The 12232-nt window shown below is 43.0% G+C and overlaps 1 protein-coding gene across 2 annotated transcripts in view; it reads right to left on the bottom strand.

The window, feature by feature from the left end:
* rpe (ribulose-5-phosphate-3-epimerase) overlaps positions 1 to 12232 on the bottom strand; it is an 89677-nt gene that overhangs the window by 61774 nt on the left and 15671 nt on the right. For both annotated transcript variants that reach the window (XM_059967434.1, XM_059967433.1), the window contains exons 4-5: positions 8691 to 8825; positions 7948 to 8034 (exon numbers count right to left, since the gene is read on the bottom strand). In XM_059967434.1, the coding sequence (XP_059823417.1) occupies positions 7948 to 8034; positions 8691 to 8825 (222 nt within the window). The remainder of the gene's footprint in view (positions 1 to 7947; positions 8035 to 8690; positions 8826 to 12232) is intronic.

The following is a 12232-nucleotide window of genomic DNA, read 5'->3' as shown; positions in this document are numbered from 1 at the left end:
TGTTCACCCTCCCATTTCAGGATATTGTGGCCACGCTCAGAAACAACACGAACCCTTTCATCTGGGAGGCAAACTACTATCCTTGTTCTTTTTCACACCCACAGAATCGCCTATCTGTTCTCGTAACTATAGAGTCCCCCATTACCACTGCCCTCCTCTTCCATTCCCTACCCTTCTGAGCCACAGGGACAGACTCAGTGCCAGAGGCACAGTCACTGTTGCTTCTCCCAGGTAGGTTTCCCCCACCACCAAACCACTCAAAATGGAGTACTTCTTGTTAAGGGGGACAGCCACAAGGCTGCTCTCCACTACCTGACGCCCTCCCTTCCCTTTCCTGACAGTCATCCACTTATCTGTCTCCTGTGGCCCGGAGTGACCACCTGCCTGTAGCTCCCATCTATCACACTGGCCTTCACAAATCAAAGTATTGAGTACAGGAGATAGAATGCTACGTTTTACTTGTGTAAAACATTAAGGTTAGGGAAACCCAAACCCCAATACCAAATTTGTAGTGTTGGGTGCAGTTTTGGTCACCTATCTACAGGAAAGATGTAAGTACGGTAAAAAGAGTACAAAGAAAATTTACAAGGGTGTTGCTGGTACTGGAGATCGTGAGTTATAAGGAAAGACTGAATAGGTTAGGACTTTATTCCTTGGAATGTAGAAGATTGAGCAGAGATTTGACAGAGGCATATAAAATAATGAGGGTTACAGATAGGGTCAATGCAAGCAGGGTTTTTCCACTGAGGTTGGGTGAGATTGCAACTAGAGGTCATGGATTAAAGGTGAAAAGTTTATGGGGAAATTGAGAAGATACATCTTCACTCATGGTGATGAGTGTACGGAATGAGCTGCTAGTGCAAATGGTGATGCGAACTCGATTACAGCATTTAAGAAAGGTTTAAATAGGTATATGGATGATAAGGGTATGGAGGGCTAAGGTCCCTATGCAGGTCAATGGAAGTAGCCAGCTTAAATGGTTTGGCATGGACTATGGGCCAAAGGGCCTGTTTCTGTGTGGTACTTTTCTATGACAGTTACAGAAGAGCCTTGGTCCTTTACCTTGTTCAAACACTGAGGTTTTTGCTTCCTAGAGGGTGAAGACGAGGGATAATGTGTGAACTGTATAGCAATAGGGCATACAGAGCCACTCAAACAGACAAGGAAAACATGTAATAGTCATAAGGGACTGCATAGTTATAGGAACAGATACTGTTCACTACAGCAAAGATGGAGTCCCAAAGGCTGTGCTGTTTGATTTGAGGCTTCAAGGACATCTCTTCTGGACTGGAGAAGAACTTGAGAGGATCCAGCGGTCATGGTCCATGTAAGTACTTACAACGTAGCTAGGATGAAGAGGGATTATGAGAAGCACAATACAAAGATGAAAAGCAGAACCACAGGGGTGATGATCACATTATTATCTGAGTCACGTGCAAATTGACAAAGGATGAATCAGATGAGGTACAATGTTCAGAGCAGTTGATGCATTGCTTAAAGGCTGGTGTGAGAGTAGTGTGTTCTAGTCCAGGGACATTGGCACCAGTACTGGGAAGGAGAGAGCTGCTCCCTTGGGATAGGCTCCACCTGAACTTTGCTGGGACCAGCGTCCCAGCGAATCCCGTAACTAGGGTTGTAAACAGGACTTCGACTAGGACGGAGGAGAGACCAGTGAAAGGAAAGTTTAATAAATTAAGGAATGAAAAAGCAGTGGTACAGAATAGAGAGTAAAACTGACAGTTCTAGACTAAGACATAGGAGCAGAATCAGTTCATTTAGCCCATCGATTCTGCTCTCTTTTTCCATCATGCTTGATCTATTATACCCTTCAAACCTATTCTCCTGTCTTCTAGCCATAACCTTTGATGGCCTTTACTAATCAAGAAACTTAACAACCTCTGATTTAAATATACCCAATGATTTGGTCTGCACAGCTGTTCGTGGCAATGAATTCCAAAGATTCATCACCTTCTAGCTAAAGAAATTTCTCCTTACCTGTTCTAAAGGGACGTCCTCGTATTCTGAGGTTTTGCCCACTGGTCCTGGACTCCCCACTACAGGAAACATACTCTCCACATCCACTCCTTCAAGGCCTTTCAATATTCAACACATTTTAGTTGAGATCCCTGCCCTCATTCTTCTAAACTCCAGCGCAATTAAGCGCTCCTCTTGCATTAACCCTTCATTCCAGGGATTATTCTCATGAACCTCCTCTGGATCAACTCCAATGCCAGCACATTCTTTCTTAGATAAGGACCAAAAACTGCTCACAATACTCTGTGCAGTCTGATCAATGCCTTATAAAGCCTCACCATTACATTCTTGCTTTTTATATTTTAGACCTCTCGAAATGAATGCTAACATTGCATTTGCCTTCCTACTTTTCCTTGCTTCTGACTTCACCTCCAAGTCCCTCTGCACCTCTGATTTCTGAATTTGCTCCCCATTTAGAAAAATAGTCTACCCTTTTATTCCTTCTACGAAAGTGAAAAGTAATAGAATAGGTCAAGGCAGAAGGCAAACAAAAATATGCAAAAGAGCAAATTTAGTGTTGTAAATATCTGTGTGTAAAAAAAAATCAATCTTAATGTTCTTTACATAATGCACATGGCATCTGCAACTAGATGGCATGAATAACAATATACAAATAGTATGTAATGGCTATAACAAAAACATTAGTGCAGGGTGACCAGGACTGGGTGCTCAATATTCCACTGTTCCACAAGAATAGGTAAAGGCGCAAGGAGAGCAGCAGAGCACTGCTGAGTGTAAGATATAAAGGTACTGGATCATCTGCAGGCAAGACAAATGGGAGTGCTCTATAAACCACAAAGTGTGTCCTCTCAGTAGCACAGAACATAAATGGGCAAGTATCAAGCACATTTGAAGGGAACTGCAATTATCAGTTGCTTCAAAGTGGCACAGTTATAAACTGGAATATATTAGGCTTGCATTATACATCAGGGTGCTCCCTTTTGTTAACTGTTAAAGTAACTGTAGACTTCAGTCAGGAGCAGATGTCGTCAGGTGGTGCCCAAGTGTTTCAACCCCTAACCAATACATTCTCCAGTTGCAGGGTCAGCAGTGATGGCAAGTCCCTGCCCATCTGCTCCTGTCTTCCAGTTCAACTCCCTCACCTGCTCCATAACCAGCAAGAGGTTCTTCCTACTTCCTCCCCCATCCTGCGAGCTGCTTGGTTCTTGCTCTTTTCATTAAGGCCCAGCGCAGACAGCAACCTCAATGCCGACCTTGCCAGGAGCCCTCTGTAGCCAATCTCCACGGGATTGGAAGGTCCCATATTGTCCAGGCGCCCTATGACCCCAACTCCACTGCCTTCAATATTCACCTTTATTCCTCACGGTTCTGTGCCCCTGCCTGGACCATGTCACACCTATCCCTTGCACTTGCATTCCCCCATTGTTGGAAATGTGCAGAGCCGACGCACGGGTTGCTGATAATGTCTCTTAATTGCAAGGAGCTCACTACCTGGTCCATGGCTGCATGTCGTAATCTTGTTGTGACTCCTGCTTGGTTTCTTAGCTTTCATCGGAGCCCCTCAGTGTTAACACAACTCTATACTTTGCCACCTTGAACTCCTCCACTACAGGAGCTGTAGCTGGCCTGATCTTACATAGAGCCCCACTGAAGAAAAAACTAGTTGGGGGGGATCCTCAGCAATCTCCACAGGTGCTTGTCAACTTTCTTCCCTTTGCCTTCTACAGTGGTCATGGGGAACTCGTACACCATGAAAAGCCAGAGCAGCCTTGGCAGAAGGCCTTGTTGGTACAACCATATCTTAAATGTACCAGTTTTGTCAATCCTCTTCAGCCGCTTGTCAGTCTACTTTACAGTGTTGGCGATGTTGGTACTGTCACTGCTGCATTAAACCACCTTCCAAGACACTGTACTGGGCTGTCCTCTATGGATCCAATGACTTCTCCCTGTACTTGAGACTGACCTTGCTAGTAACCTTGCCCTTTCTGATCACCATGCATCTAGACTTCTTGGCCTTGAAGGTCATCCTAGCCCAGTTAGTTATGATGTCCAGGGTTTCCAATACACATCTTGCTTGGACGTGGGTTACAGTGGTTACTGTGATATCATCCACGAACCCCGCATTGCTGGTTGTCGGATCCCGGGCTCCAACGCTGGGCCTAGGGTTACATCTACTGCTGCTGTTCACACCCATGACAAATAAGATGGGGGAGATGATTCAGCCGATTGGAATCACTTTTTGGAGGTCTTGCCAACTGGTTGTAAACTGGGCTGAAGTGAAGTGTAGCTTGAATCCTCCTAGGTAGCTAGTGATCATATCCTGCATTACTGGCAGGATGTGTAAGTGGTTCAGGCCAACCTGGATACGTACATGTGGAATTGATCTGTAGGCTTTGACTATGTCTAACCAGATGACTGTTAGGTCACCTTTCTTCTGCCTTGCCTCACGAATCAATTGGCTGATTATTGAGGTGTGTTCAAGGCACCCAGAAAAACCTGGGATGCCACCTTTCTGGATGGATGTATTGGTATAGTGGTTTTCCATTAACTAAGTGGTCAGCCTCCATGCAAGCACCGAGAAGAATATCTTGCAATCCACACTAAGGAGGGAGATTGTCCTAAACTGGATGATTGTAGAAAAATCTTCATTGGGAACAAAGCCATTTTCTAGCTTGGTGGGATAGAGGCTTTGGTCTAAATCTTCCACAACCTCCAGAGGAGTTTTGGGCATTTCTTATATACCTTATAGGGTATACCACTTGGCCCTGGGGTGGCAGATAACTTTGCTCTCTTGATGTGGCAAATCCCCCTCTCCCTCCTGTTTGGTTGCCATTATGGTTTAAGATCCCCTTTTTTCTCCATTGGACTGAATCACTCTTTAGCAAAGCTGAACACAATGGCTGTGAGGGATTGACTTTCCTGCAGACAGGTTCTGCCCATGTAGCTTCCAAGATGCAATCCAGGTGGTCATCGAACTGCTTCCAAAATACACTGATGATCTAGGCCATCTGATCCTCTCTTTCCTTGATGAATGGATTAGGTGTCCGATGGGGCACTCACTTGGTCTCTTCTTTGGCACTGGGGCGGCACACAGTGCAGAGAGATCTTAAGCTCTGTGGGGTGCTGGAGTTCTCCATCGGCTAACTGGATGCTGAGTCCATGTGTTGCACTTGAGTGGCCTTTGTTCCGCAGCTGGACCTGCTTTGGTGTATCGAGGCCGTCGACGTTCTTGTAGATTTTGCTGCAACGGCCCTTTGCAATGAATGCCTCCCTGGTCAGCACTGTTTGCCTGAGCCTTCTTGTTATCGTATTTCCAGTCCTGGCCATTGCCATTACGTCCGTCCTACTGAGTCTCTCATCCTCCCCACCTCTCGGGAGACTCTGGGGATATTGCGTAGTTAGCTCATAGCTCATCTGTAGCTTGCATGGTGCCCTCTTGCAAGTGCTACACACCAGGCTGCTAGCTTTGTGTGCCCGTGCCAGTCTTTCCTGGTGGTCAGCTGTCTGCCCAGCATCACCGACCTTTCCTGGTTGCCATCCAGTTTTTCCTGGAAGTCACCAGTGAATGAGAATGGCTGTTGAAGTATATTGCAGAACCTACCCGGAAACGGGCTGTTTTAGATTTGATCTTATATAATGAGGGCTTAATCAGGGTTGCGGTGATTATAAATATAATTCCAAATGTATTTTGAGCATGAACACCATGGATCCATAACCGGTACCATCTATTGACACAAGAGCAATCATGCAATAAGGGAAGACTGGTCTAGGGCAGACTAGGTAAACAAGTGAGAGAGAAGTCATTAGATGGTCAATGGCAAATATTTAAACAGTTGGTCTATATGTAGCGAGATTTCATGAGACACACAATCTGGGGTTAACATAGGGAGTGAAGGAAAATGTTTAATTGAAAAGTATGGTATATTTTCCAGAGCCAGCAGTAAATTAAAGGACTGGAAAGTTTGAAGATCTAGCATAAGACTATAAAGAATTTTGAGAGAAAACCTGCATGTAGTTTGAAAACAATACAAGTGTCTAATGATATAAAAGTAGGAAGAGACTGCCTACAGTAATAATGGAGCCTCTAGAAAATAAGGCTAGTGAATCAAAAACAGCAAAGAAATGGCAGATGTGTGTTTTGTTTTTGAATGAGTCTTCACCGTGGAGGATGTTGCTAATATCCATATCAGGCAATCTAATTGCAAAAAAATTGTCAAATTACAAAGATCCCAATTACAAAGGATAAATTATTGGAAAAACTCAGGCGAGGTGCCAGAGAATTGCTAACATTGTTCTGTTGTTTAAGCTGGGTAACTATAGATGGGTAAACCTGATGTCAGTCGTGGATAGGTTTTTGGAAGATATTCTAAGGGACTGGATTTATAAGTATTTGGATAGACAGGGCCTGGTCTATATGGCTTTATAGTCAATATGGCTTTTTGTATGTGGTAGGTTGAGTCTAACCAACTACTGAGGAAAGTTGATGAAGGAAAGGCAGTGATGGACTTTAGCAAAGCCTTTGATAAGGTCCCACAGGAGTGTTTGGTCAAGATGATACAATGGCTTGGCTTTAAGGAAGAGGTAGTAATTGGAGTAGATTTTCAATTCAAAGGAGAAGCCAGAGAGTGGCAGTAAACGGTTGTCTCTCTGACTGGAGATCTGTGGCGTGCCACAAGAATTGGTACTGGATCCATTGCTTTTATCAATGATCTGGATGATAATGTAGTAAACTAGCTCAGCAAATTTGCAGATGACACCAAGATTGGGGTCATAGGGGACAGCAAACAAGGCTATCAAAACTTGCAGTGGAATCTGCACCAACTGGAAAATGGGCTGAAAATGGCAGATGAAAGTTAATGCAGATAATTATAAGGTTTTCAAATTTGGAAGGATAAAACAGCTTAGGACTTACAGAGTGAATGGTGGGGCACCGAGGAGTGCAGTAGAACAGAGGAATCTGGGAATACAGTTCCATAATTCCTGAAAATGGCGGCACAGGGAAATGGTGTCATAAAGACAGCTTTTGGTATGCTGGCCTTCATACATCAAAGTACTGAGTACAGGAATTAGATGTTATGTTGAAGTTGTATAAGACATTGGTGAAGCCTAATTTGGAGTATTGCATGCAGTTCTGGTCACCTACCTACATGAAAGACATCAGTAAGATTGAAAGAGTGCAGAGAAAATTTACAAGGATGTTGCCAAGACCTGAGTTATAGGAAAAGATTGAATAGGCTGGGAGTTTTTTTTCCCCTCTGGAACATAGAATGAGGGGAAATTGATAGAGATAAACAAAATTATCAGGGGTATAAAGACAGTAAATGCAGGCAGGCTTTTTCCACTGAGGTTGGGCAACACTAGAACTGCTTTCAAGAAAGAGTTAGATAGAGCTGTTAAAGATAGTGGAGTCAAGGGATATGGGGAGAAGGCATGAATGGGTTACTGATTGTGGATGATCAGCCATGATCACAGTGAATGGCGGTGCTGGCTCGAAGGGCCGAATGGCCTACTCCTGTCCAACTGGAGGTCATGGAGTAAGAGAGAAACATGAAATACTTAAAGAGAACCTGAAGGGGGAGGGGACTTCTTCATGGAATGAGATGCCAGCAGAAGCAGTGGATACAGGCCTGTTTCTGTGCTGTAGTATTCTATGACTCTATGATACAAAAATAGGCTGAAGAATACAATGTGATATGTATGCTGTGCTTCTGCAACAAGATATAGACAGAGTGGGTGAGTAGGCAAGACTGATAAGTGTAGTTCATGTGGGAAAGTATGCGGATATAAACTTCAGCAGATTATCTACACTCACATCCAGCTATCCAACCCTAGTCCAAGGCATAGAAGACCTTTGCGGTTGCAGTGAAAATGAGTAAAGTAGAGAAGAGTGGAATTTATTTGAAGCTATTGATCAACCATATATCTGGATTTCATTAGTTAAGGGTGAAATACCTCTGCACATTTGTGAATAGTGTCTGGTCCTACACCTCCATCAACTTCAATATCCAGAGAGGGAAACTGTGTCCTCAACCAGTGCACCTAAAACAAAATTTAAAGTTGTTTTTTATGTCCCAAAGCTATTTCATAATTTTTCAGCAAAGAATAGTTAGATAAGGAAAGAACTATCCCACGTGACCCAACGCCTAACAGGAAGACCTGCAAATGGTGTATCAAGTTGTATCACAACTGAACTTGGTTCATTTTAATAGTTACAAATTAACCCGTGTTGTGTAAAACATAGAACAGTACAACACAGGAACAGACCATTCAGCCCACAGTGTTGTACCAAATCAACTAAATTAGTAAAATGGGCAAGTAAACTAATCTCTTGCCTATACAATGTTCAGATCCTTCCATTTTCCTCACATTAATGTATCTATCTCTTTATAGTCCCTTATGCATCTGCCTCTACCATAACCCCAGGCAACACATTCCAGACACCCACCACTCTATAAAAAAATGCCCCTCACATCTCCTTTAAAGTTACCCCCTCACCTTAAATGCATGCTTTCTGGTATTAGACACTTCAACCCAGAGGGGGGGAAAAAAAAATCACCATATTGTCTTAACATATATTTCTATGCTTACATAATAAACCTAACCCACAGAAATGTTGCTCATCTACATTTTGAGTACTCTTCACTGTTTAAACAGCACAGCAAGCCGCTAAATATCTTAAAAACATAGCAAAATACCTTTGGCATCATATCACTCATGAACTTCTGACCACCGAATCCTGGCTCCACAGTCATTACCAGAGCCATGTCGATCTGATTTGCCCACGGAGCCAATTCTTCCACAGATGTTCCTGGTTTAATCGCCAGTCCCACCTGAAGAGGAAACCTACATTATTGCATTACAATATTGCATTACGACACCCAGGTCACAACCTCAGTTATGGTATGTCTGGGCAGTAGTCAAAGAACGAAAACTTGTGGAAAAAGGTAGTAGTTATCCTTCACTTTTGGATTGAGAAACACCTCATATACATGCACAGTGATGGAATGGGTCTCCTGTGGCAAGAAATGCAGAGGTTGGATTTGGGCACTTACCCAATAACACCAGACAAAGACTGTGCTTCCTGAATACTTTTGGGTATACCTTATGGATTTTGGGCTGCTGATCATGAAAATCACCATGAAATTCCCCTATCACGCACTATTTTTGAAATTGCCTATGTTTGGTATTTCAATTCAGAATAATTGATGGCAAGCAAGGCATTTTTACTGATCCACAAATCTAACAATGCACTCTTTTCGCTACTACCATTGGGGATGAGCTACAGGAGTCTTAAGTCCCACACCACCAGGTTCAAACAGACAGACATACTTTATTGATCCCAAGGGAAATTGGGTTTCATTACGGTCGAACCAACCAAGGATAGTGTAGAAATACAGCAATATAAAACCATAAATAATTAAGTAATTAATAAGTAAATTATGCCAAGTCCAGGACCAGTCTATTGGCTCAGGGTGTCTGACACTCTGAGGGAGGAGTTGTAAAGTTTGATGGCCACAGGCAGGAATGACTTTTTATGATGCTCAGTGTTGCACCTCGGTTCAAGAATGGTTATTACCTTTCAACAATCACACATTCTGAAATAGCATGGTTAACTTCACTCAGCTCAATTCTGAACCAATTCCACAACCTGCAGACTCACTTTCAAGGACTTGACAACTGCTGTCCTCACTATTTATTTATTTTATAATTTGCACTGTGTCCATTTTTGCACGTTGCTTGGTTTGTCAGTTTTTATTATATAGTTTTTTTACAAATTTTATTGTATTTCTTTATCTCCCTGTAATTGCCTGCAAGAAATTAATTTCAAGGTAGTATACGTTCTTTAATAAATTTACTTCGAACTTTGAAAAAATTAACAAAACAGTGCAATCCCTCAGCATCTTACCAGGCTGTGATGCACCTGTTGGGTCACTCTTAAGTATGCATCTAAAAGTTTGCTGAAGTTTAATCAATGCAAACTTTTAAAGAAATACAGGCACCAAAGGCTTCTTTATGATGGCCCCAGGATAGACCCTCTGATAAGATAACACCAAGGAATTTAAAGTTACTGATCCTCTCCACCTCTGATCCTATCACGAGGACTGGCCCGTGAATTTGACAAGTTACCACACAAGAGGCTGCTAAACAAGAGCCCCTAGTATTACAGGACAGATACAAGCATGGATAGAAGATTGGCTGATTGTTAGAAGGGAGCCTTTTCTGGTTGGCTGCTGGTCAATAACAGTGTTCCGCAGAGGCCAGTGTTGGGACTGCTTCTTTTCACTTTAAATGTCAATGATTCGAATGATGGAATTGACGGCTTTGTGGTCAGGTTTCCAGATGGCCTCACTTGGCGTACTATGAGCAGTTTGGGCCCCGTATTTAAGAACAGATATGCTGGCATTGGAGAGGGTTCAAAAGAGACTTACGAGAATGGTATCCGGAATGAAAGGGTTATATTATACTAGCAGCAATTGACGGCTCTGGCGCTGTACTCACTGGAACAGAAGAATAAAGGGCAATCTCAATGAAACCTATTGAACGTTGAAAGGCCTAGATAGAGTGGATGCGGAGAGGATATTTCCTTTTGAGGCTATGACCAGAGGGCACAGCCTCAAAATAGAGGTACATCTATATAGAACAGAGACAAGGAGGAATTTCTTCAGCCAGAGGATGGTGAATCTGTGGAATTCGTTGCTATGGGCAGCTGTGGAAGTCAAGTCACTGGGTGCATTTAAAGCGGAGGTTGATAGGTTCTTGATTAGTCAGGGCATAAAAGGTTATGGGGAAAAGGCAGGAAAATGTCAGGAGAAAGATTTGGATCAGCCATGATGAAATGGCAGAACATATTCAATGGCCCAAATGGCCTGACTGCTATTTTTATGGTCTTATGATATAAAGATAGGTGGAGGGATAAGTTGTGTTAAGGAAGCAGGGAATCTGGAAAAGGACTTAGATTAGGACAAGGGACAAAGAAGAGGCAGATGAAATACAGAGTTGGGAAGTGTAATTCACTTTAGTAGAATGAATAAAGGGGTATATCATTTTCAATAGAGGGAGAAAATTCAGAAATCAGAGGTGCAAAGGGTCTTGGGACGTGTAACCTGCAAGTCGAGTCTGGTAAGGAAGGCAAACGCAATGTTAGCATTCATTTAGAGAACAGAAGAGCAAGGATGCAATGCTGAAGGTTTATAAGGCATTGGTCAGATTGCACTTGGGATTATCGAGAAAAGTTCTGACCCACTATCCAAGAAAGGATGTGCTGGTATGGAGAAGGTCCAGAGCAGGGTAACGAGGGTTTATCGGAATGAAAGGGTTAACGTTTAAGGAGCATTTGAAGGCTCTGTGCCTGTACTCAGTGGAGTTTAGAAGAATGGGGGGGGGGGGGGAATTTCATTGACACTTATTGAATATTAAAAACCTAGACAGAATGGAATGGAGAGGATGTTTCTTACAGCGGGGAGTTTAGGACCAGAGGGGACAGCCTCAGAATAAATGGACATTCCTTTAGAAGGGAGATGAGGACAAATTTCCTTAGCCAGAGAATTGTGAACTTGTGGAAATCATTGCCACAGACAGCTGTGGAGGCCCTTACTGGGTATATTTAAAGAGGAACTGATTAGAAAGGTGACAAGGTGGTGGCAGGAGAAGGGGGTTGAGAGGGATAATAAATCAGCTATGATGGAAAGGCTGAATGGACTTGATGGGCTGAATGGCCTGATTTTGTTCCTATGCCTTATTGTCACGCTGACTGCTAGGCTACTGTGCCACCTGCAATCAAGAAAACTAATTGAGAACATAAGAATATCTTTAGTGTTCTAGGACAAAGACTGGTTGGTCTCTTACCAAATTTCATAGTCACAAGGGCATCGCTGGACTGACAGCTGGAGTTAAAAGGAAAGACAGGATAAGCTGAGGCTGTTTTCTCTGGATTGAAGGAGACTGTGCTGTCTTTACGACAGTTATTTAGTTTATAATATTTTCGCTTAGTAATTCATTCGATAGTATTTTCTAGTTAGAATTAGAAGTGTTTAAAGTATATTCATTGCATGTAAAATATATCGGCATGCGATGACGTCACATCCGGTTTCGCCGCGTCTTGTGGGAAAGTACCGGTTTGAAATTAGCGCGAGGGTGGGGGCTTACCACGAGGCACACCTGAGCAGAAGTTGTTTTGCAGGCATGAGAAATCACAGTGAGAGCAACGCTTTTTCACCATATGTTAATGTGAAGAGTG

The sequence above is a fragment of the Hypanus sabinus genome, chromosome 4, assembly GCF_030144855.1.
Source record: "Hypanus sabinus isolate sHypSab1 chromosome 4, sHypSab1.hap1, whole genome shotgun sequence".
In the NCBI taxonomy this organism is placed as follows: domain Eukaryota; kingdom Metazoa; phylum Chordata; class Chondrichthyes; order Myliobatiformes; family Dasyatidae; genus Hypanus; species Hypanus sabinus.
The sequence above is the reverse complement of the archived record's forward strand: the minus strand, read 5'-3'. Positions and strand labels throughout refer to the sequence as shown.